This window comes from Phyllostomus hastatus, unplaced genomic scaffold (genome assembly GCF_019186645.2).
Source record: "Phyllostomus hastatus isolate PE091 unplaced genomic scaffold, TTU_PhHast_1.1 phas_contig_41, whole genome shotgun sequence".
NCBI classification, from domain to species: domain Eukaryota; kingdom Metazoa; phylum Chordata; class Mammalia; order Chiroptera; family Phyllostomidae; genus Phyllostomus; species Phyllostomus hastatus.
Genome location: NW_025333876.1, coordinates 3,848,888 through 3,869,240, shown reverse-complemented (window position 1 = coordinate 3,869,240; position 20,353 = coordinate 3,848,888). Strand labels below are relative to the sequence as shown.

General features: G+C 48.9%; 1 protein-coding gene across 4 annotated transcripts in view; it reads right to left on the bottom strand.

Annotated features, from left to right (window-relative positions):
- Positions 1 to 20,353, bottom strand: part of MTUS2 (microtubule associated scaffold protein 2) — a 590,055-nt gene continuing 569,702 nt past the window's right edge. For all 4 annotated transcript variants that reach the window (XM_045844783.1, XM_045844782.1, XM_045844787.1 and 1 more), the window contains 6 exons: positions 19,316 to 19,421; positions 16,852 to 16,925; positions 7,648 to 7,746; positions 6,368 to 6,487; positions 3,809 to 3,906; positions 1 to 2,823 (listed from right to left, as the gene is read on the bottom strand). In XM_045844783.1, the coding sequence (XP_045700739.1) occupies positions 2,610 to 2,823; positions 3,809 to 3,906; positions 6,368 to 6,487; positions 7,648 to 7,746; positions 16,852 to 16,925; positions 19,316 to 19,421 (711 nt within the window). In that variant the 3' untranslated portion in view covers positions 1 to 2,609. The remainder of the gene's footprint in view (positions 2,824 to 3,808; positions 3,907 to 6,367; positions 6,488 to 7,647; positions 7,747 to 16,851; positions 16,926 to 19,315; positions 19,422 to 20,353) is intronic.

Genomic DNA, 20,353 nt, shown 5'->3' with positions numbered 1-20,353 from the left:
TCCTTCAAATTAATTTTAATATGCTTCAACACAAAGATGCAACACAGGAAGTGCTGGGGCCGGTAAGAAATGTGTGACCCCGTTCAAACAGTCATACTCAGTGTGCCAGCTGACCAGCCCTTCTCCCACTCTGACACCCAGCCGGAACCCTGCCCCAGCTGTGGGCACTGGGGGGTGGGAAGAGCACCGACTCAACTCTCAAATGCCAAGAAGAGGTTGGTGAGGTTCGGTGGGTTTGTCTGAGGCAGGTGGGGGGCTGCAGCATCCGTATGTGGAAACAGCTCCAGCCTGGGAGGTGGATGACAGGACTTCCACGTTGAGAGAGGTCCACGTCCTAATGGCGCGCGGGTGGAGTGGCAAGAGGGGCACCTCAGCCACCACCCCTCGTGGTCCAGGATAAGAGCCAGACATGGTGGGTGTCCATGATGAAGGGATGGATCCATGGCAATGGAGGAATAAGTGCAAGTGCCCAAGGTGAGAGCCGGTCACGGCAGAGTTCCAGTCCACCTGGCGAGGGATTGCTTAGTGCCAACATCACTACACCTGTGACCACATTAGGCTAACACACTGTAGCACATCCTAACAAAACACTGAATTCTGTATTGCTGTGTAACTGCATTTAGCAGATGCCCTTATGGGCGCAGTTCCTAAGGTGAAGAGCTGAGCTACCATGGAACCTGTGTTTGCAGGTGGTGCCACTAACAGAAGACATAACTGTGTACTTTGTCAGTGTGGCATGATCTAATCTAACAGACTGCCCAACTCAATATCACAGCATCATGCAGAGCACAAAAGGTAAAGAGAAATGTTTTTTCAATGGCTACCTACTGTGCATGTCCCTGGGATGGGAAAAGACCCTTGGAGGTTTCCTAGAAACGAGGTGGACCTGAGGCCACAAAGCCCAACCTTGGCTCAGGCAGGGAACACAGACCAGGTCTGTCTTCATGCCAGCCAAGCAGGCAGGACCCTCGGCAAGCCAACCCTTTCCTTCCATGGACCGTCTCTTCTCCACCATGGGTGTCCCTGCATGGGGCTACTTGCCTTGGTCATGTTCAAAGATAGCCCTGTGCTCAGGACCATTTCCAGGGGCCTTAGGGAGGAAAGCACAGGGTCTCTGTCACAAACAAGAAACAAAGGCGTCATTATCATCACCATATCAACTGTTAAAACTACTTCTCTTTTGGGTGTCATGCTCCTAACCTTCCACAGCACTACAGGAATGCCTTTCACATTCTAATTCTATCATTTCAGAGACAGATGCCAGTCCAGTAGCCAGTGCCCACTGGCTGGCTGCTTCGACGGGCTCCTCCGTATGGAAGAGCCTCCTGGTCTAAGATCGGACCACTGTCGGCTGTGGCACTGCTCGATGATCCTGCAGAAAATACCCCTGGGTTCCTGGGAGGTCACAGGATGGTCTAGCACAGTGTGGAACTGGTCCCCCATGATGGAAGAACTAGTTTTCTGGAAGCCCCTGCTAGAACCCCTGAGCCATCTCCAGGTACAGTGATGGGCCTGAGCTGTTGGACTGAACTGGAGGGGAGGTTGCTATGAAATGGGGCCCTGAAGGTCACAGCGGTGGGGGACCCTTTGCAGCATCAGATGGGAGCAAATCACATAGAAGGCCAGAGCTTCCCTACTCCGTGATTGGTCAAAGTACACACCCCATCAGTCTTTCTTGAGACCAGAGGGCAAATGGTCTCTGTCAACTGCAAGGCCATCCTCACCCTCAGTCCAGAAGGGCACACTCTTCCATATTTTCCCAAGGGTGCAACAGCTGAATGACAGATTCCAAGATGCCATTTGGGAAAAAGCAAAACTTGTGTTTACGAGACTGTAGATGATACACTGTCATGAGTGACGTCTGAAAAGCTGCTAAACCCCACAGGGTTCCCCACTGCTCTTTCCCTTCCCCACTCATGACAGGAGCATTAGCGATTAAAACCTGCGAATGGAATAATGGTGACTTCACAGCATGCTGACCGAGAAGCTGATTGTGATCGTTCCAAAGGCAGCTACCGTTCACAAGTCGCTGGTGTTTGTGTTAAATACAGTACCACTTGGTGGCAGGTTGAAAGGCGCTTCTCTGTATCTTTTTTTTTTTTTCCTTTTTCTATTTTGGGTAGAAATATTCTTGGAAAGCTAGATAGAAATGCATTTTCATTTCCCAATTATTCTTAGGCACAAGTTAGAAAACTGCTGACCTTCACCAAAATATGTCAGCATCTCATGTTATAAAAAATGAAATTCAGAACCATTGCATGTGCAAATACGTACGTCTAGAGATCCACACACAATGGTGCAGTGCACAATGATTATGCAGCGTAGATTTCAAACCGAGCTATTTGTCACTAACCTGGAATTCTGCAGTGAAATTCATCATTCAGGAGCAGTGGGCATTTCTTTCTTTTGGCTCTAACTACGGTCAACACCTTCCTAAGTGTCAGTACCAGGACAGTCTCACACCAGGGTCGGAGGACTCCGAGGGTGCTGCTCTGCAGCTACTGAGCATGCGCGCAGGACTCGCGGTGGGAGGCGCCGGTCAAGGCTCCCTTCAGGTGGAAGCACAGGGTGCAGGAGGAGGCGCAGCTCTGGAGGGCTGTGTGGTGGCATCATCTGGGCGTCGTGCTGACTCTGGCAGGTGAGGAGGGCCCGGAGGAGGAGCTGCGGTAAACAGGGGATGTGGGGGAGAGCTTAACTGGGCTGGTTGGGTCCCCAGTTTGGAGCTTCCAGAGCAGCTCTTCATTGGTCCGGCTCAACCTCTTCTTTTCCTGGGTCTCTTTCTCCACATACTCCTGGAGATTAGCGTTTTCCTCCGACAGCTGTCTGCATGGGGGGAAGAAGACACCATCAAGCAGCCTTCATGCCAGATTTGCCAGGCCAAGGATGCCAACACATCCATTCCCAGAGCCTCCCTGCCAACACCGGATCTGCTCGCAGCCCTCTGTCCCCTTCAGGGAGGTGCCAGCTGTCCACAGACAGAGGAAAAGCTAGAGGCAAAGAGGGAGGCTAGAGGCAAAAGCTAGGGGTGAAGAGGGAAGGTGGGGAGAGGCAGCTGGTGCAGGAGGGCCGCCCGGGGAAGCTTGGGCATAGTGGTGGTAACAGTAACATGGCACATGCATGGAGACTGTCAGCTCTAGGAGACAGGAGCCAGAGATTGCTTCTTTGAATTCCAGGATCCGGCCTGCCACCTGGCACGGGTGTCCTAGAGTCAGCTTGGCCCCCATGGACATGCGTAACCTCCAGCTGGCTGCTGAAGCCCCAAACCCTGTTTCACTGCCCACTGAAAGCAGAGGAGGTATCCCCACATCCTGCCTTGGAAGTTGGAGGACCTCAGAACAGGCAACCAAGATGGAAACAATGTCACTCAGGAAGAGCTGCATTTGGGTACACGGCTTCTCTCTGACATGTTGCATCCCTGCTGTCCTCTGGTTAGGGCTAGCCCCTCACTGCTCTGGCCAGGCTGGCCCAGGACGACAGCTCAGTGCCCCAGGAAGACACGGGGCTGAACTGCTGAGCTAGTGGAGTGCAGGGGTGGCTCGCAGGGGTGGCTCACAGGGTGGTTCCCTTTGGCCTGGGAGCACCCAGCTAACAGCCCTTTCCAAAACATTCTCCAAAACATAAGGCCATTCAGCAGCCAGCTGTGCCGGGGGCTCCTGTCACCTGCTTTTGGACTGTCTGGGAGGCCTCACAGCTCAGAGGAGTGAGGTGAACTGGATGTTGGGACAGATACAGAGTCCTCGGGCTCAAGAGCAAAACCACTTTGTAGGTGACACGTGATTTGTCCATTTGGACACCCCAGTCCACCTACCTCGTGACCACGGTATTCTGGTCAATCCTTGCTTTGAGATCTTCATTCTGCTGCTGGAGTACTTGGATCTTCTCCTCCAGGAGAATGTTCTTTTCTGCCTGTAAAGGGCGCAGTGTTAAGAGGTCCTCAGCAGGGCTATCTGACAGGAAGGAGACCAGTGCCTTTGGAGGATTATTGAAAAGAGTGTAGTTTTGCAAACTACAGTGTGCAGTGCATTGGCAGGCTGTAAAACCGGGTTAGAGGGATGTGGCCAGCATTTTTAAAAAACAAAATAAAGCAGAAGAGAGAATACCAGAATACACTGTATATAGTAAAAGTAAGTATTGTTATACATATTTTAGATAAACAGTTTTATTTCACATATATTATGCACATGTGTCTTTGTATATACTGGAACCCTATGTAGAATATCTTTTTTATAATGAGTGTCCCAGGCCCTTGCCATGGTTGGCGATAAGCTGTGATCAGCATCAAGACCTAGTTTGGCCAGTGGGTCCCCTGGTCCTTCCCAAAGGGTCATCTGTGCTGTATCACCCTCCCTGGCTGGGCATGCATGCAGCCTATGACATTCTAAATTAGTGGAGAGGTGGAAATATAATGTGGACACATTTTTCCTTCTGATGCTCCCTCCGGGCAGCCAGGAGCACAGAGCACAAGGCCAGCTCGGCACATTATCAGAAAATCACATCATCCAAGCCTATAATTCATGCTGTTCTCTCTGTCAGAGGGTCCCATAAGGCCTGAGATCTGGCTGAAGTGCAGCTCCACTCTAAGATGAATTTAAAAATAAATTACTGTTTGAAAAGAATGTAACAAGTTCACTATTAGTGTAGTTAATCTTGAAAGAAAACTGTCACCTCTCCAAGAATAAGGGTTAGGAGTCACAGCCAAAGGCCCAGCCTCTGTCTGCTCTGCAGCAAGGCACTTGTACCCCAGCCCTCCTCTTTGCTCCCAGGAGGTGGGAAGTGATTAAATAGGCATTTGTTTGTTTGTTTGTTTGTTTGTTTCAGAAATGGTTTCTGGAATAAGTCACGCATGCCTCCAAAACGCCTGGAGTGTGGCTAAAAGCAGCCGAGTCAACCCCAAGGCTTGGGGGTGATCACATGACTGGATGTGGTGCCCCACGTAGAGGAGGAGGAGGGTCCTGTCCCCGTGGTGGCCTGACTACAGGCCGGGCAGGGAGGGCAGGGCTTTGCCCTGGAGCCCTCCGCTGGTCTTAGGTGGGGTCTTTTGGGGAAGCTCTGGGCTGCTGAACCCTGCCAGGCGGCCACCGTGAGCCAGGATGTGGAGACAGACACACAGCCAGGCCTGCCCTCCTACCCGATAAGCAGCAGAGCAGCAAGAGCTGTCCGTAGAAAGGGGCATGACCACTAAGTGCAACACAGAGTCCTCCGTCAGCCCCCGGTTTGCATAAACTGGCTTCAAGGACATTTTGGAGACAAATGGAGAACTTTACAAGTCAGACCAGATGATCAGTTACTGAGATGGTGCACACGGGGAGCAATCAGTTGATGTTTCTCTCTCACATCAATGTCTCTCTCTCTCTCTGTCTCTCTCTTTCTCTGTTGCCCTCTCTCTAAAAATCAATAAACATATCCTAGGGCGAGGAGTAAAAAACTTACTGAGACGGTACATTAAAGAGTTTCCGACTGAAAGGAAACGGAACACAACACACTTGTAAGTGTGCTGGGGTGCCTGGGGCACACACACGTACATAGAGAAAGCTCTGGAAACTGTTAACAGTGATAGAAATATATTTTCTTATTCTTGTGTATCTTATCATTTCCTATAATGTACACATTTTCCTTTTACAGTATTAACAGTTTGTTTCACATATAACAATAAAGAAAGGAAAAAAAACCATGATCTGTCTGAGAGCCTTGGGCCAAGTTCCACGTTGGGATGGTGTCGCCTTGGAAGCAGGCTTCTCTGCTACCAACTTTGGACAACTCTCTGCAGCTCCAGCCCTGGCGTGGCCCTGTGCCTGCACATAGGGGAGTGAAATCTGGTGTGTGCTGTTCCTCCAAAGGGGCGCCCTTTGCTAGTTCTGTAGGAGCCGGGTGAGGCACAGTGTCGAGAGAGTGCTGGCCAGGGCTCCCGCCTGGGCTTGGACACTGACCGGCTCTGGATGAGATGCCCCATCTCTACGCCTCCATCTCCAGCCTGTGAAAGGGGGTCCCCGACAGCACCTCCTCCACAGCACTGCTGTCAGCGTTACAGAACAGATGCAGGGAAAAGCCCTGTGTGTGGTATCTGGCACACGGCAGTGAGGCGCATCTGTGCTGGCTCACCACATGGCCCCCAGGGAGGGGTGAGGGAACAGCACTTCACAGCGAGGGGGCAGGGAAGGAAGCAGGCAATCCACAGGACTACAGAGTTGTACAGAATGGGGCCACCTCTGAGATTCCTCATCGGAACTCCTGGCTTCCTAAGAAAGGCCTTGAGACTCAATGGTGATTTTTGACTCAGGTTAAGGGCCCACGTCCTGAAAGGTGTCCATGTTGACATCAGTGATGACAGTGAGGTTACTGGGGTCTCTTTAGGAAAGAGACAACTCACCAGCTTTTCCAGCTCAATGATTTTCTTTTCCTGCTGGTGTATTTGCTGATTCTTCATCTCTAAGACCTGCTTCAGACTCTTCATGTCTTCTTCCAAGTGTTGATAGGGAGCCAGTGCTACCTACAGGGGCACAGAGCAGCAAGCTAGTCACAGGGTCTTGGCAAAGGCCAGTGTTCACCAAGGCCATGGGTTTCCCTAAAGCTAGTTTTCCTTAACAAGCTGCGCAATAGGCACCAGAGCACAAGAGCAGGGGTTGGGGGGAGGGCGGTGGAGAGAGAGAGAGAGAGGGAGAGAGGGAGAGAGAACATTAGCTCACATATCTTCCCTGGTAAGATGCCCACTAGTTCCCCACTGTGAATGCCACTAAAAGTCTAGCTCCCTGGGGAAAAGAAGAGAGAAAGTCATCACCCCTGAAGAGTCTGGATGCTGGAATGGCTGGATACCACCAGCCCATCCCCAGAAGGGACTTGTGGAATAAAAGAAGTAAACTCAATGTTGGCTTTTAATGGTCACAAAGACCTCTTTTCTCAGCAGGCAGGTGGGGATTTCCAGGTCCCACCTGTGCCCATAGAGAGCCCCCACCCCAGTACAGGAAATGGAAAAAGTGGTTTAAAAAGCAGAAAAGGCATTTCAGGAAAAGATACGTTAGAGTGATGTTGCCAGATGTAAATATATATGTATACACACGTGCACACACACACACACACACACATAAATTACATTGTTTGAATTTCAGATAAATAACTTTTTTTGGGTATAAGTGTAGAAAGGGACATACCTGTACTGAAAGAAGTCACTTATCTGTAATTCAGATTTAACTAGTAGGATGTGTTTTATATGGCAACCCTACAGAAGAAGGAAGGAACTTTGTCAACTTCTGGGGAAAAACCCTCAACCTACTAACTCGGGCTTCAGCGGAGCCTCCGGTGCCAGCCTCACGGAAGAGCTGGGAGAAGACGGGTGGTCCTGGCCAGGACGCGAGGCCCAGGCCACGCTTGCCATGGCAGCTCAGGGATGGTGGCTGGGGAGCAGTGTGCCTTGTGGCAGGAACCACATTTGTGTGGAGAAACCCACAGCTGTCCTGTGTCAGAAGATTGCTGACAAGAACATGTTTGACCTCCCAGGAGGCCCCGACCAACTGTTGCTTCGGTAGTGGACTATAATGTACAGAGGCCCGGTCACTGGGGAGACTGCAGAGGAAGCCGTGTGGCTCCTGGGACGCGGCTCCGGAGACCTCTGGCGAAGCCCCACGGGTGCCGGGGGCCTGGGAGATCGGCTACCTCCAGCTGCTCTTCAGTGTTCTTCCTCAAGGCCTCCTCAAAGCGTCTGGCTCGGTCCCGCAGAGACTGGCTCTGGAAGGTCAGTGTGTCCACCTGGTCCTGCAAGTAATGACACAAGGAGTCCAGCTCGGTCCACTGCAGACGCTGTAGCCTGGGGAGCACGAGACGGCCCCTGTGTAAAACGCTACCGGCATCAAAATGAGGCACGTACTCCCCACCGTGGGTTGGACCTCCCACCTCAACTGTGCCTGTCTCCCAGCCTTGGTTCTCACTGCCCCCACCCCCTCTCACATCCCAGCTCTCCCTGGCTTCACTGGCCAGCTTCCTCTCACTCCAGGGTCACCTTTAGCCTCCACTCGGCCTCCCTGGGCTTCAGGGCTGCGTGCATGTCCCTGAGGTGAGTCGAGTCTGTTCTCCCTTTTTGGACCACCGTTCCCTCTGTTTAGACCTCCTGTTTAGACCATGCCCCTGGCCCCAGCACACACCAGCCTCAGGGCAGCCCCCTGTGTGCAGGCTGAAGGAGGGTGCGTCTGAGGGGACACCACACCACTCCCCTGGCTCACCCCTCCCTGGCCACTCCAGAAATGGCTGATTGTGGAAGTTCTCTGCCCAGTTTATGTAACATTAGAACTAGGGTCTTTCAATAAACTTTTCTCACAAGAGAAATGGACTCACCCCCAGTATGAGGAGCTAGGTACTGTAAATTATGTAATTCTATATAACCACACTGTAATTTTGAAGTGCTTGGCTAGACTGCTTTCTTCATTGCAATAGATGAACCTTTGGCAGATTTCTCATCTTTTCTAAAAAATTTTTTAAATTTATTTATGTTAGAAAGAGGGGAAGGGAGGGAGAAGGAGAGAGAGAGAGAAACATTGATGTGTGAGAGAAACATTGATTGGCTGCCTCTCACGCGCCCCCTACTGGAGACCTGGCCTGCTACCCAGGCTTGTGCCCGACTGGGAATCAAATGGGCGACCTTTTGGTCCCCAGGATGATGATGCCCAACCCACTGAACCACACTGGCCAATGCTCATCCTCTTTTTTGTGTGCTTGTTCCAAGTTATTTCCATTTCATTTTTTAAGAAACAAACACCCCCCGACCCCCCATTCACCCACCCACCCACCCAGTGCCATTAAATGCAAAGCTGGTGTGTCCAGGCAATGGAGCTGTCAGTGGGAGTTTGCGCCACAGGCCCTGGCAAACGCAGGGCGGAGCACGGGCGGCCCTGGCGGAGCACTGCGTGCATCCGCCCGGGCAGCGGCCCTCTGGAACGAGACTGTCAGAATGCCCACTTCACCATAGAGCTCCTACGCCACCTTTGTGGGCACTGTCAAAGGAAGCATTTCTTTCAAGCCCCTTCTCTTCCATTAAAAAACAGAAAAGCAGAGAACTCGTCAGGCAACTACCACCTAGGATGGATCTCAGATATCAAACTGTGGCTTCTCCGTCTTACTCACCATGACTCAAAACCGACTTACAGGTGCACATGAGCACGCAGCAGCCAGGCAGCGCGGAGGGTTCTCCAGCCTGGGTTGGCTCCTATGTGTCAAGTGAGAGGTACGAAGACCCAGCTGGTGACCTGGCCCAGTGCTGGCCACTTAGGAGCTAACTAATTGCATGATAATAACAGTGGTGATGATAAAAAATAAATATAACAAATACTAATATATGTAACTACTAGAGTAGCAGTGGCTGCTACTTACTAGCATTTTCCATGAGCCAACCTAGTGCTGCACACTGCACCCATGTTACTGTCTTTAGTTGAGGAAAGTACTGTTGTCACCACCATTTCACAGACCAGTAAACCAAGGGCTGCAGAGCTTATGTATTGTCCAAGGTTTCACAGCTAGTTAGAGGGGGAGGCCTGGGGATTCAAACCCAAGAACTCAAATCTCTTACCAGCCAGCCTGTTTCTCTAGCTGCTAGTTGCTCAAGGAACTTGGCTTGAGCAACTCCACCCTCCTTGCACCAAATAACCTCCAGCCCAAATGGATCCTGCCCATGGGGTGTCACAGCTAAAGTATGTGCAGTGCACGACCGTGAGGTGACCGGGGCAGAATGAAGATTCCCTCACGGATGAAACAAAACTCTTGCTTCTTTGTGGCTTGGGGCTGGATGGGGTTTCTGTGGCATCACAGTCTGGCCTTCACTTCCCTGGCGTGCGCTCCTCCAGGATGGCACCTCCCACAGTATGAGAAGCGGTGCGTAGGGGAGGACAGGCAGTAAACTAAGGCATGGGGAGGAGCGAGGCAGGTCTCACCCATTGACTCAGCAGCCCTGAGCCTGGTCTGATAAGATCGTCAAGCGTTTTGAGTCCCACAAGCAAGGACAGGACAGGATGAAGGGAGTCCTTGAAACTCTGTGTACCGGGAAAGGGAGCCTCTGTAGCAATTTCACTGGCTTCTGTAGCAATTTCATTAACTAAGACAAAAGAGCCTTTACTAGCTGAGAAAGAAAGCCTTTGTAGCTGTACATTATCCCCAAGGGTTAGAAGGGGGAGAAGGAAAGAGAACCTAGAAGCTAACTAAGGTGTGTAACCCTGAACCCCAATAGTCGGGGCACCCAGATTAGCTGAGTGTCCACTTGTAGCCAGGTGCTCTAGTGTATAAAACAAACTTACTAACAAAATTACTAACAAATTTACTAATATCTTATTTTCCTTGTATATTTCATAAATAAAACTTGTTATTTATGTTCACTATACATGTTGTCACTTGCTTGAATTCATCTCTTGTGAGCAAGACAAGAACTGAGGCAGGGAGTCCTTGACTTGGGCCCTCTTGCAACATCTGTGGTGCTGTGACTTGGATTCCACCCTCTGCCTCCAGTCACCGGGAATGCAGTGAGCATGGACAGTCTTACTCACAATGTTTTATATCCGGTTCCACCTTCAGGGCTAAAGGAGGCACAACAGCACTGTGGAGGAGGGGCGTTCAGACATGCTGGGCTTGTGCTGGGAGCCAGAAACAAGGATAAGACCTGACACGACTGCTGGGGTTCTCCCGGGCTCTGGAGACTGAAGAGGCACATCCTCCTGCTGCTCCGAGGTCTCGGCCGTCCTTATGAGAGTGGGGTCTCACGGAGCTGTCTGGGGTTAATCCCTAAGACATAAAGGGGCCTCAGAGGGATCCCCCATCACTATAATGTACTGACTACACAAGTCCCTGGTCTTTCCTGCCTCTAAACCACAGCCAGGGAACAAATAAGTTTGAATAGACCTGTTGTAAGCCCACTCCATCTCTCCCCCAAGGCACAGTGTTGTGTCTGCCAGGGGAATGTCTTACTCTCTCCCAATTCTTGAAAAACAGCTGTGCCCCTTCCTGGGCATAAACCTTTTATCTCTTCCTAAATGCTAACAGTCCTAGGAGACTTGCAGCGAGGGAAGCAGTGGGCAGCGGAAGCTGGACCTGGCCTCACCGCATGATCCTGTCTCCAGGGCCCCCCTTTCCTCTGATTTCCAGGGGAACCAGGGCAGCCCCGTCTTGGCTCTCTCCTCTCCCATAACTTTTCTAAGGAGCCCAGGCAGCCGCCTAGACCGCCACCCCCTTACCTCCTCCACCCTTCGTCTTTCCTTCGTTTCGCTGTCCCCAGAAGCAATGGTTGCCCCTCCCTCAATATAAAAGAGAAAAACTGGTACTTCTAGAACTGAAATGGCTGGAGGTCACCCCACCCTGCTCTTCTTCTCCAGCTCCTTGCAGTTGCCAAGGTCACTAGACAATAAAACAGCTCACTTTTGAGCACTGTGTGTATCTGCCAATGGGGATAAGAACTGTTTCCAAAAGTTATAAAATGTAGTCATAAATGTATTAATCTAAAGAATGCTACTTACTTACTCTTGATTTTCACTAAAAATTAAAAAATTCTAATCAAGTTGGGAAAGAACATATAGTTTTAGCAATAAAAGGTAATATATAGGACTAAAACTGGGTTAGTACTTTCTAGATAAGTTACACGGGACTATGAAGGTATCAGAGGGTTTGTGTAAGCTGCGGAAGGATTGCACCCATAACAGAAGGTCTGTGTGAGTCAAAACGGGTCTATGTGAGTTGAAAAAGTATTGGGTAAAGGGAAGGAGAAAAAAGAGAAGGAACTGAAGAAGTAGAAAAAAGGAAACAAGACATACAGGAAGAAATGACATTGGAGTAGTAAACTCAAGATGAGAAGTAGAAATGAGGAAAACTAGAAATAAAAAAGAAAAGAAAAGGAACATAAATAAATAGTAAAGATAATTTTAATGACGAATGAAAAAGCCAAAATCTTCCTTTGATTTTCCAAAACCAATTGTTATTTCCCAACAGAAACCCCAGGTACCATTAAACAGTGGAACACAAATTAATTAACTCAAAATTCTGTTACAAAAAGCAATTTCTTTGTCAATTGTAATCACTGACTCGCAGCCTAACCTGGAGGAATCACAGATCGTTCTCTCCCCCTGCTGCACTGTGATGAAAAGCAGCCCAGAGAGGGTCTGCCTGGGCTGACGCTGATAAACCAGCTGGCCAGCAGCTCAACAGTGCATCACAGCCAGGGGGAAATGCAACCCCAGGTCAGGACCCCAACCGGATCTGTCAAATTGGGACCGACAGGGACAAGAAGGAACAAATGCCCTTTGTATTAACTGAAGCTTTTACAAAAGGCCGCAAACATCAACCCTAAGTCTGCCCAGAGCTGAGCACTTCTGGGGAAATGTTTTATCTAGCAGACGACCCCAGACATCAAGAGAAAGTTACAAAAGCTAGCCTTAGAACCTCAGGCCCTACTGAGCAACAGGTAGAAATAACTTGCAGTGTTTTTAACAATTGAGACAGGGCAGAGGAAGAGTAGAAAGCCACCCCCACGGATGGAAACAAAAGGATCACTTGCCAGCTGGTAGCTTTAAGCCCTGCGCCATTTCAGGGTCTCCCAGCCCCCAGAAACGCAGAAGGGGGGCGGGACAGTCTTGCCACTGCCCATATCTCACGCTTTTCCCTTTTCTGAATGGTGAATCAAGAGTCCATTCCTGCCAGTACCCCCTTGAGAGGCAAAGCCAGGTGACAACCGTGTGGCTTAGCTCCTGTATCCTGAAGGACGGTCTAGAGCTCAATCTGAAGATTTGTTATAAAATTCCAAGCATCATAAGGCTAGTTATTCTAGAAACACAGTATCTGAGAGGAGACGCCTTTAAAATCTCATATAATTGTTCCCCTCAAAAGGAGGGGAGGGCTCCTTCACACTTTTCCAAGATCCCACCAATTGGTAGCTCCATCTCACTGGCTTTACTGGCTGAAGGGAGATAAGGACAAACACCATCATCCCCTGGAAGGATCCGTCCATAATGGAGATGTCTATTCTGGATACTCAGGGTCTCGGGTCCAAGGATGCTGAGCCTTCAAGTTATGACCCCAGGACACTGAGCTATCTAACCTCCTGGTGTTTCTTCTATCCAGATGGGAAGTCAGCAGTCCATCCCAGGTGGGACCCCACTGGGCTGCATCCTTTCCAACTGGTCCCAGTTTGACCCTCAAACTCTAAAGAAGACTAGTGCTTTTTTGCAATACTGTTTGGCCTCAATATCAGTTAGCTGATGGGAAATCCCAGGCACTACATGGAAGCTTAAATTACAATACCATATCCCAGCTTGATCTCTTTTGTAATTGCCTAGGCAGGTGCCAGAAATCCCCTACATGGAGGGATTCTTCCATTTGAGGGGCAGAGGGGGCCTGTGCTACAAATGTAGGCTAATTGCTTCCACAGTGCCATCTAGTGGCCATTGTGTGGGCACCTCTTTGTCCACACCCCTATCTTTGGGAAAAGTCCCTTTAGAAGAGATGCCATTGAGAACTTCTGGCCTAGATGGAGGCCCATGTAGACACACTGTGCCTCCTCAAACAAACAAAAGAAGGACAACAATGAATTAAAAAAAAATAAGAACTTCCAGAAAATCAAACTGTATGGAAGTCCAACAACCAAGGAGTTAAAGAAAGAAGGAACATTCATCCAGACAGATAGGAGGGGCAGAGACAGACAGCTGTGCAGAGAGGACTCGTGGCAAGGCAGCAGCTGGAGGAGCAGGGCAGGCAAGGTGGTGATTTGCAGACTGGGTAGTCCCACATTTGTGTGCAGATAAACTGGGAGGAACAACTGGGGAGTGAGACAGACCTCTCAACCAGGGTTCCAGTGCATGGAAATAAAGCCTCAAAACGTCTCACTGAAAAAACCTGTGGGTGTTGAGGCAGTGGGAGAAACTCCCAGCCTTACAAGAGAGTTCATTGGAGAGACCCACAGGGTCCTAGAACATACGCAAACCCACCCACCCAGTAATCAGCACCAGAAGGGCCCAATTTACTTGTGGATAGCAGAAGTTACTGAAAGCCAGCCGAGAGCTCAGCAAGCAGATTTTTTCCCTCTCAGACCCCTCCCCCACATACAGTGCCACAGCACAGTGATGTGGGTTGCCCCACCCTAACTAATACCTAAGCCTCAACCCCTTACTACGTAACAAGTACACCAAGATTAAAAAAATATGACCCAAATGAAAGAACAGATCAAAGCTCCAGAAAAAATATAATTAAGCAACTAAGAGATAGCCAGCCTATCAGATACACAGTTCAAAACACTGGTAATCAGGATGCTCACAAAAATGGTCGCAAAATAGAGGAAAAAGTGAAGGCTATGAAAAGCAAAATAAAGGAAAATGTACAGGGAACCAACAGTAAAGGGAAGGAAACCAGGACTCAGATCAACAGTTTGGACCAGAAGGAAGAAATAAACATTCAACCAGAACAGAATGAAGAAACAAGAATTCAAAAAACAAGAAGAGGCTTAGGAACCTCCGGGACAACTTTAAGTGTCCCAACATCCAAACCATAGGGGTGCCAGAAAGAGAAGAGGAAGAGCAAGAAACTGAAAACTTATGTGAACAAATAATGAAAGAGAACTTCCCTAATCTGGCAAAGGAAATAGACTTCCAAAAAGTCCAGGAAGCTCAGAGGGTCCCAAAGAAGTTGGACCCAAGGAGGAACACACCAAGGCACATCATAATTACATTACCCAAAATGAAAGATAAGGAGAGAGTCTTAAAAGCAGCAAAAGAAAAGTAGACAGTTACCTACAAAGGAATTCCCATAAGACTATCAGCTGATTTCTCAAAAGAAATCTTGCAGGCAAGAAGGGGCTGGAAAGAAGTACTCCAGGTCATGAAAGGCAAGGACCTATATCCAAGATTACTCTATCCAGCAAAGCTATCATTTAGAATAGAAGGGTAGACAAAATGCTTCCCAGATAAGGTCAAGTTAAAGGAGTTCGTCATCTCCAAGCCCTTATTATATGAAATATTAAAGGGACTTATCTAAGAAAAAGATGATGAAACATATGAAGAATAAAATGACAATAAACTCATGACTATCAATGACTGAACCTAAAACAAAAACAAAAGCAAATTAAGCAAACAACCAGAACAGGGATGGAATCACAGAAATGGAGATTACACAGAGGGTTATCAGTGGGGAGGAAGGGGGACAATGGGGGAAAAGGCACAGAGAATAAGAAGCATAAATGGTAGGTACAAAGTAGACAGGGGAAGGATAAGAATAGTGTGGGAAATGGAGAAGCCAAAGATCTTATATGTATGACCCAAGGACATGAACTAAGGGGAGGAATGCAGGTGGGAGAGGGGTAAAGGGCAGAGGGGAATAAAGGGGGAAATGGGACAACTGTAAGAGCATAATCAAGAAAATATATTTAAAAACTAGAAGAGGCACCATCAACATCTTCATCACTACTGCCATATCCAGGACCTCCAATTCAATTAGCAACCCTCATGCCTTCCATTGATATGCCTTCTCCACCAACTGCAGGAGAGCATGGCCTCAGCTAGCACATAAGCCCTTCTCTCTTGTGGAACTTAAACAGATTAAGGCAGACTTGGGAAGCTACTCCAACAACCAGATAAGTACACAGAAGCATTCCAACCCCTTACCCTAGCCTACGAGTTAACCTGGAAGGACACTGTGGTTGTCTTGGGTCAGACCTTATCAGATCATGAGCAGGAAAAGGTAATAAAGGAAGCCAGAAGGTTTACTAACAACCTACTCATGCCTTATTTTCTCTATATATTTCATAAATAAACATCTCATTTCCACTATATGTGCTGTCTCTTGCTAGAATTCATCCCTTGTGAGCAAGACAAGAACCGAGGCCAGGACACCTCTGACTCAGGTCTCCCTAGTAACAGGTGCATGAGGAAAGCAGTTTGGGGTAAATTTGCCAAGGATGAACCATGAGAGGGCTGCATACTGCAGGCCCATTGATGGGCTCAGTGGTGGGCTCACTGCAGGCTATTTCCCACTGAAAAACTTTGGATAGTGCTCTCGGGGCTGTGACAGTGGTGTCGGCACAATCCTGGGCTCTGTTCTCAGCAGGGCCACCTCTATGCGATGGACGTTGCCGGGGAAAATGAGCCATTGGAGAAGCAAAATTCCTGGCTTCGTATTAGTTGTGGTAATCAGTAGGCATTCATTGTTATTGCCATCAAAATGTCCAGATGTGAGTGTCCCAAATATTTAAAAAATAACTTTGGTTTGATCAGGATGTTCATAGCTGGGAATGGGAGCAGGGCCTCCAACCCCACCCTAGCTTCCCAGGCAAAAGGGAGGTGCTGGTGATCTGGGGGACCCTTCACTCTCTCATTAGAGGTCAGAAGGAAGCCAGTCTACTCCCTGGCATCTGAGACACACGTTTTCCCTGGACTGGCAGTGGGAGGTAGAGAAGGTTCTTTCCATCCCCCCACCTCCAGGTGATTACAGTCCTTTTTATAATTTCCAGGCACGCCCTATGGCTTCTGCCCTTCACAACCCTCCTTACACCACTCCGCAGCCTAGAATGCTCTTCTTCCATGTCCTCCCCCTTCCTCACACACAGCTCAGTGACTCCTCTGGCCACTGCAAGGGTGGAGCCACCTCTCCGAGCTCCTGTGGCACTCACTGATGGGATTATTCATTTGGTGCAAGCATGCATTACCTTTTGTGGGTGTCTGTCACTCTTTGTGTCACAACTTTCTGAGTAGACAGCAAATGCCTTAGGACAAGGAGAATGTCCCATCTCCCTCCCATACTCCAGTGCTCTACATGGGGTCTAGCACATAGCAGGTACTAGATAAATGTTGGTGGACAGGACTAACGGTGCTGCCATTAGCTTGGCATCAGAGTGAAGGAGATACTAACCTGTAAGGACAGCCGCAGCTTTTCAAAATTTTCTTCCAATTCTTTCTTTTCAAGCTCATGGGTAGACATCAGTTCTGGAGAGAAGACAGCAGATTGGTAAATTGGTATTCTAAAAGGGATCAAACAAGACTGTTTTGGCAGACTAAATGAGAGACTTGGGTGAGTAAGGGACACGGGTGTGCTGCAGGCTAGAGGCTACAGGGACCGCCCCAGTACTTTGGAATTGCATGTGGTGTTATTTAGAGGAGAAAGAAAGAGGAAGGCCATAAGGAGAAAGGGAGAGAAAAAGGGGGAAAGAGGGAAAAAACAAGGGAGAAGCAAGTTGAGTGCATACAAACACACACACACACTCATTTCTACACCCTGCTTTCCCACCATCCTGGCCAAGTTAGAGTCTCCATCCACAGTCCTCATCAAATATCCAAGTTTTCCTTGTGGTAAAACAACTGCGTGATCCATGTGAAGTCTCTTTTTCTTCCCCTCCCAGGATCACTCTTTCTTTCCACTACAAAGCAGCTGTCGGGGCTGAAGGAGGGAGCTCTCAGGGAGAGGGAGCCCTGGGCAGCCCCCCCTGCAGCCCGGCCTGCTGGAGGATGACAGGCGAATGGAGCCAATGCTGTGTGTGCCGGGCCTCTGAGCCACGCTCTGAAAGCCACAGATCTCCAGGATGTGCTTGAGTGAAGACTTGATGTGGAGACAGCCAGGCAGAAGGGAAGACTGATTGAGCTGATTCCTCTCGGGGAGTGTGGAGCCATTGCACTATTTGCAAAGTGGCATTCCAGTGATGTTTGCAAGTCAGGCAGAAAGCGAGGCCACGTAAGACTTATTAAGCAAATGGATTCAATTTTCCTCCAGATGGGAACAGTCTTATTAGCTGGGTAAAGTCCATCTCATCTTGGCTACACAAGCACTTCGTTTGCATCTTATAAACAGAGGGAGGGAAGGTCTCATTAATCAGCCTGGACCACACGTGCTTTGCACAGGAGAGCACTAGAGACCAACAATCACCGTTCTGGCAGGCCAGGCCACAATTCAGAAAATCTTTGTGGTTTCCATTGATCCAAACCTTTGAACTAATGATGGTGAAGGTCTCTAAGAAATCCAGTTATTTTAGCTGAAATTTACATTTGAAAAAAAAGTGTATGCTGATTTTGTTAGCATAAAACCATGTTGTCTTCTGTCTACCTGCCTCTAAGCGATTAGTTGTAATAGCCATTGAGGATAATAATGTGCTGACCATATTTTGCTAATATATATATATATATATATACACACATATATAACCATGAATCTATACATATTTTAAATAAAGTCTTAATTTTGTTATTCATTTTCTTCATGTTTCATTGTCTTTTTTATTGTCCCTCTATTTGTTGTGATTTTATCTTTTTTTACAGCAAAATTACCTTACAGCCAATTAATTATGTGTGAAAATGTGTATGTCAAGAATGCTCGCAGCAAAGATGTGAAAACACCTGCACCAGGGAACTCGAACCCTCGTGGGAGATGTGCCAGCGGGACGTTTTCCCGCGCTAATGCTCCCAGGGAGCGGGGCTGAGGCTTCAGGGAGGCTCCGTCAGAGGACTGACTACTGCACAGTGCGCTCCGTGTCCACAGAGACCATTTAAAAATAATAAAACACTGATGTTAATTCTTAAAATCTTTAAATTTATTAATTTTAACTTTATTAACCCATTGTTAAATTTCTGGCTGGGGGAAAAGTGAGGAGAGAAAAAACTGAAAAATAAGTTGTGTATGTAGTATAAATGCATGTTAAAACTGTAAAAACTTCCTTCACAAAACCAAAATCTTAGTAGTATTTAGTAAATGTTGCTCTTGTTGCTGTAACTAGCATAGAACCCTAAGTACCCAAGGATAATTTAAAGTCGCCAAAAATATAAAAAGAAAGATCCAGAGACCACTTCAGCCCTTGGTGAATGTGGCCTGTGAGCTCAAGGTGTGCACCTGGATCCAGTGCGGTGCTGCTGCGGTCTGGGCAGCACCCCGAGTGTGGGAAGGGGAAAGGCTGTACCCGCCGAGCACTGACATTTAATTTCATAAGGCCGAGACAAAGCCCAGCTTCCATGCCCACTTTAGAATAGCGGTTCTCAAGCATGGCTACCCATCAGACTCCCCTCCGGAGCTTTATAAAATCTTGACGCGAAGTTGCATGGGAGCCCTGGAGTGGGCCCGAGGCCGGCGCAGCCTCCTGTTACAGCGCCACGGGTTCTGACATCCAGGCGAGGCTAAGAGTAACTGCCTCAGAGGAAAGAAGTGCCACCGGGATCCTGGCTTTCCATCCTTCCCATCCACAGCAAGCAACGCAGAGGACACTCCAGGAAGGACAGGAAGGAAGAAAGGAAAGTGGAACAGAGAGCAGGAAGGGCTCCTAGCGTCTGCAGCGGGAACGTTGGGTTCGTGCGGCCCACCCCTGCTGGCTGCACACATCTAGGATGGTAGCTACCTTGGACTTTGTGGTCGTGGTCATCCTGCAGGATTGCGATGGCCACTGTGTGGTTATTTTCCATCTCCAGGAGGGCAGCCTCATGGCTGGCGGTGATATCTTCTACCTGCGGAAGAGCCACAGTTACTGCTATGCAGAGCTGGGATGAGTGGCAGCGGTATCCTCACTGCTTGGAGAACTGAGATGGAATTCAACCAGTAGAAAGGTCAGTGGTCCAAAATGTCAAGGACAAGTCATTCTAGAGATGATAGCTGCCCTCATCCGTGTGCCAAGCCAAGGGGGCCAGGAGTCAGTGGTGATGTGGCAGCCCCTGGCGTCAGATTATCACAATGTGGGGTGGTCACCTGAGCCCCCTCTTTGCCATCCTGGGCCTGACTTGGGACCATCCGCTCCCCACTCCCATTCCTTCCCCTCATACCAATCACTCTGTGGGGTGATGAGGAAAAGAAGAAGGACCTCCCTTCTAGATGGTCTGTCTGTTTCCCCATGGCAGGTGGAAGCACAGTGCACAAGATAAATGGGAAGGAGCAGTTAAGCTGCCTGCTGTCAGCTACTCCATTTAACCCTCACAGTGACACTCTAAAATAAATATTTATGCCCATCTTACAGGAAACTGAGGCTTAGAGAGGTTTGAGACATTCCGCCCAAGGCCTAGTAAGGGGCAGAGCCAGCAGTTGGCCAGGTCTGTCTGACTCCAATGTCAAAGCCCCCTCAAACACACCCGTCCTGTCTTCCCAGCAAGGCCACACCTGGTGCCTTAGGAGCCTCTCACCAAAGTCAAGGCAGCAGCAGACCTGTGTGCTCACTCCACCTGCTTCCTAGCCATCTGCTTGCAACGTGGGCTTCCCGCCCAGCAATGTGGACCTGGTCCCAGCTGGGGCTTCTGTGTGTCCAGCTGTAGGTCATTTCTAGTAGTTTAATTACAAGTAGCACAGCCAGCCCAGGATTTTTTATTTTCATCCTTCCTGGTCTCCGCCCCAGGCCCCTGAGGTGTACTCTTTTTGCTATTTCATTGTTGTGGCTATTGCTTTAACTTCA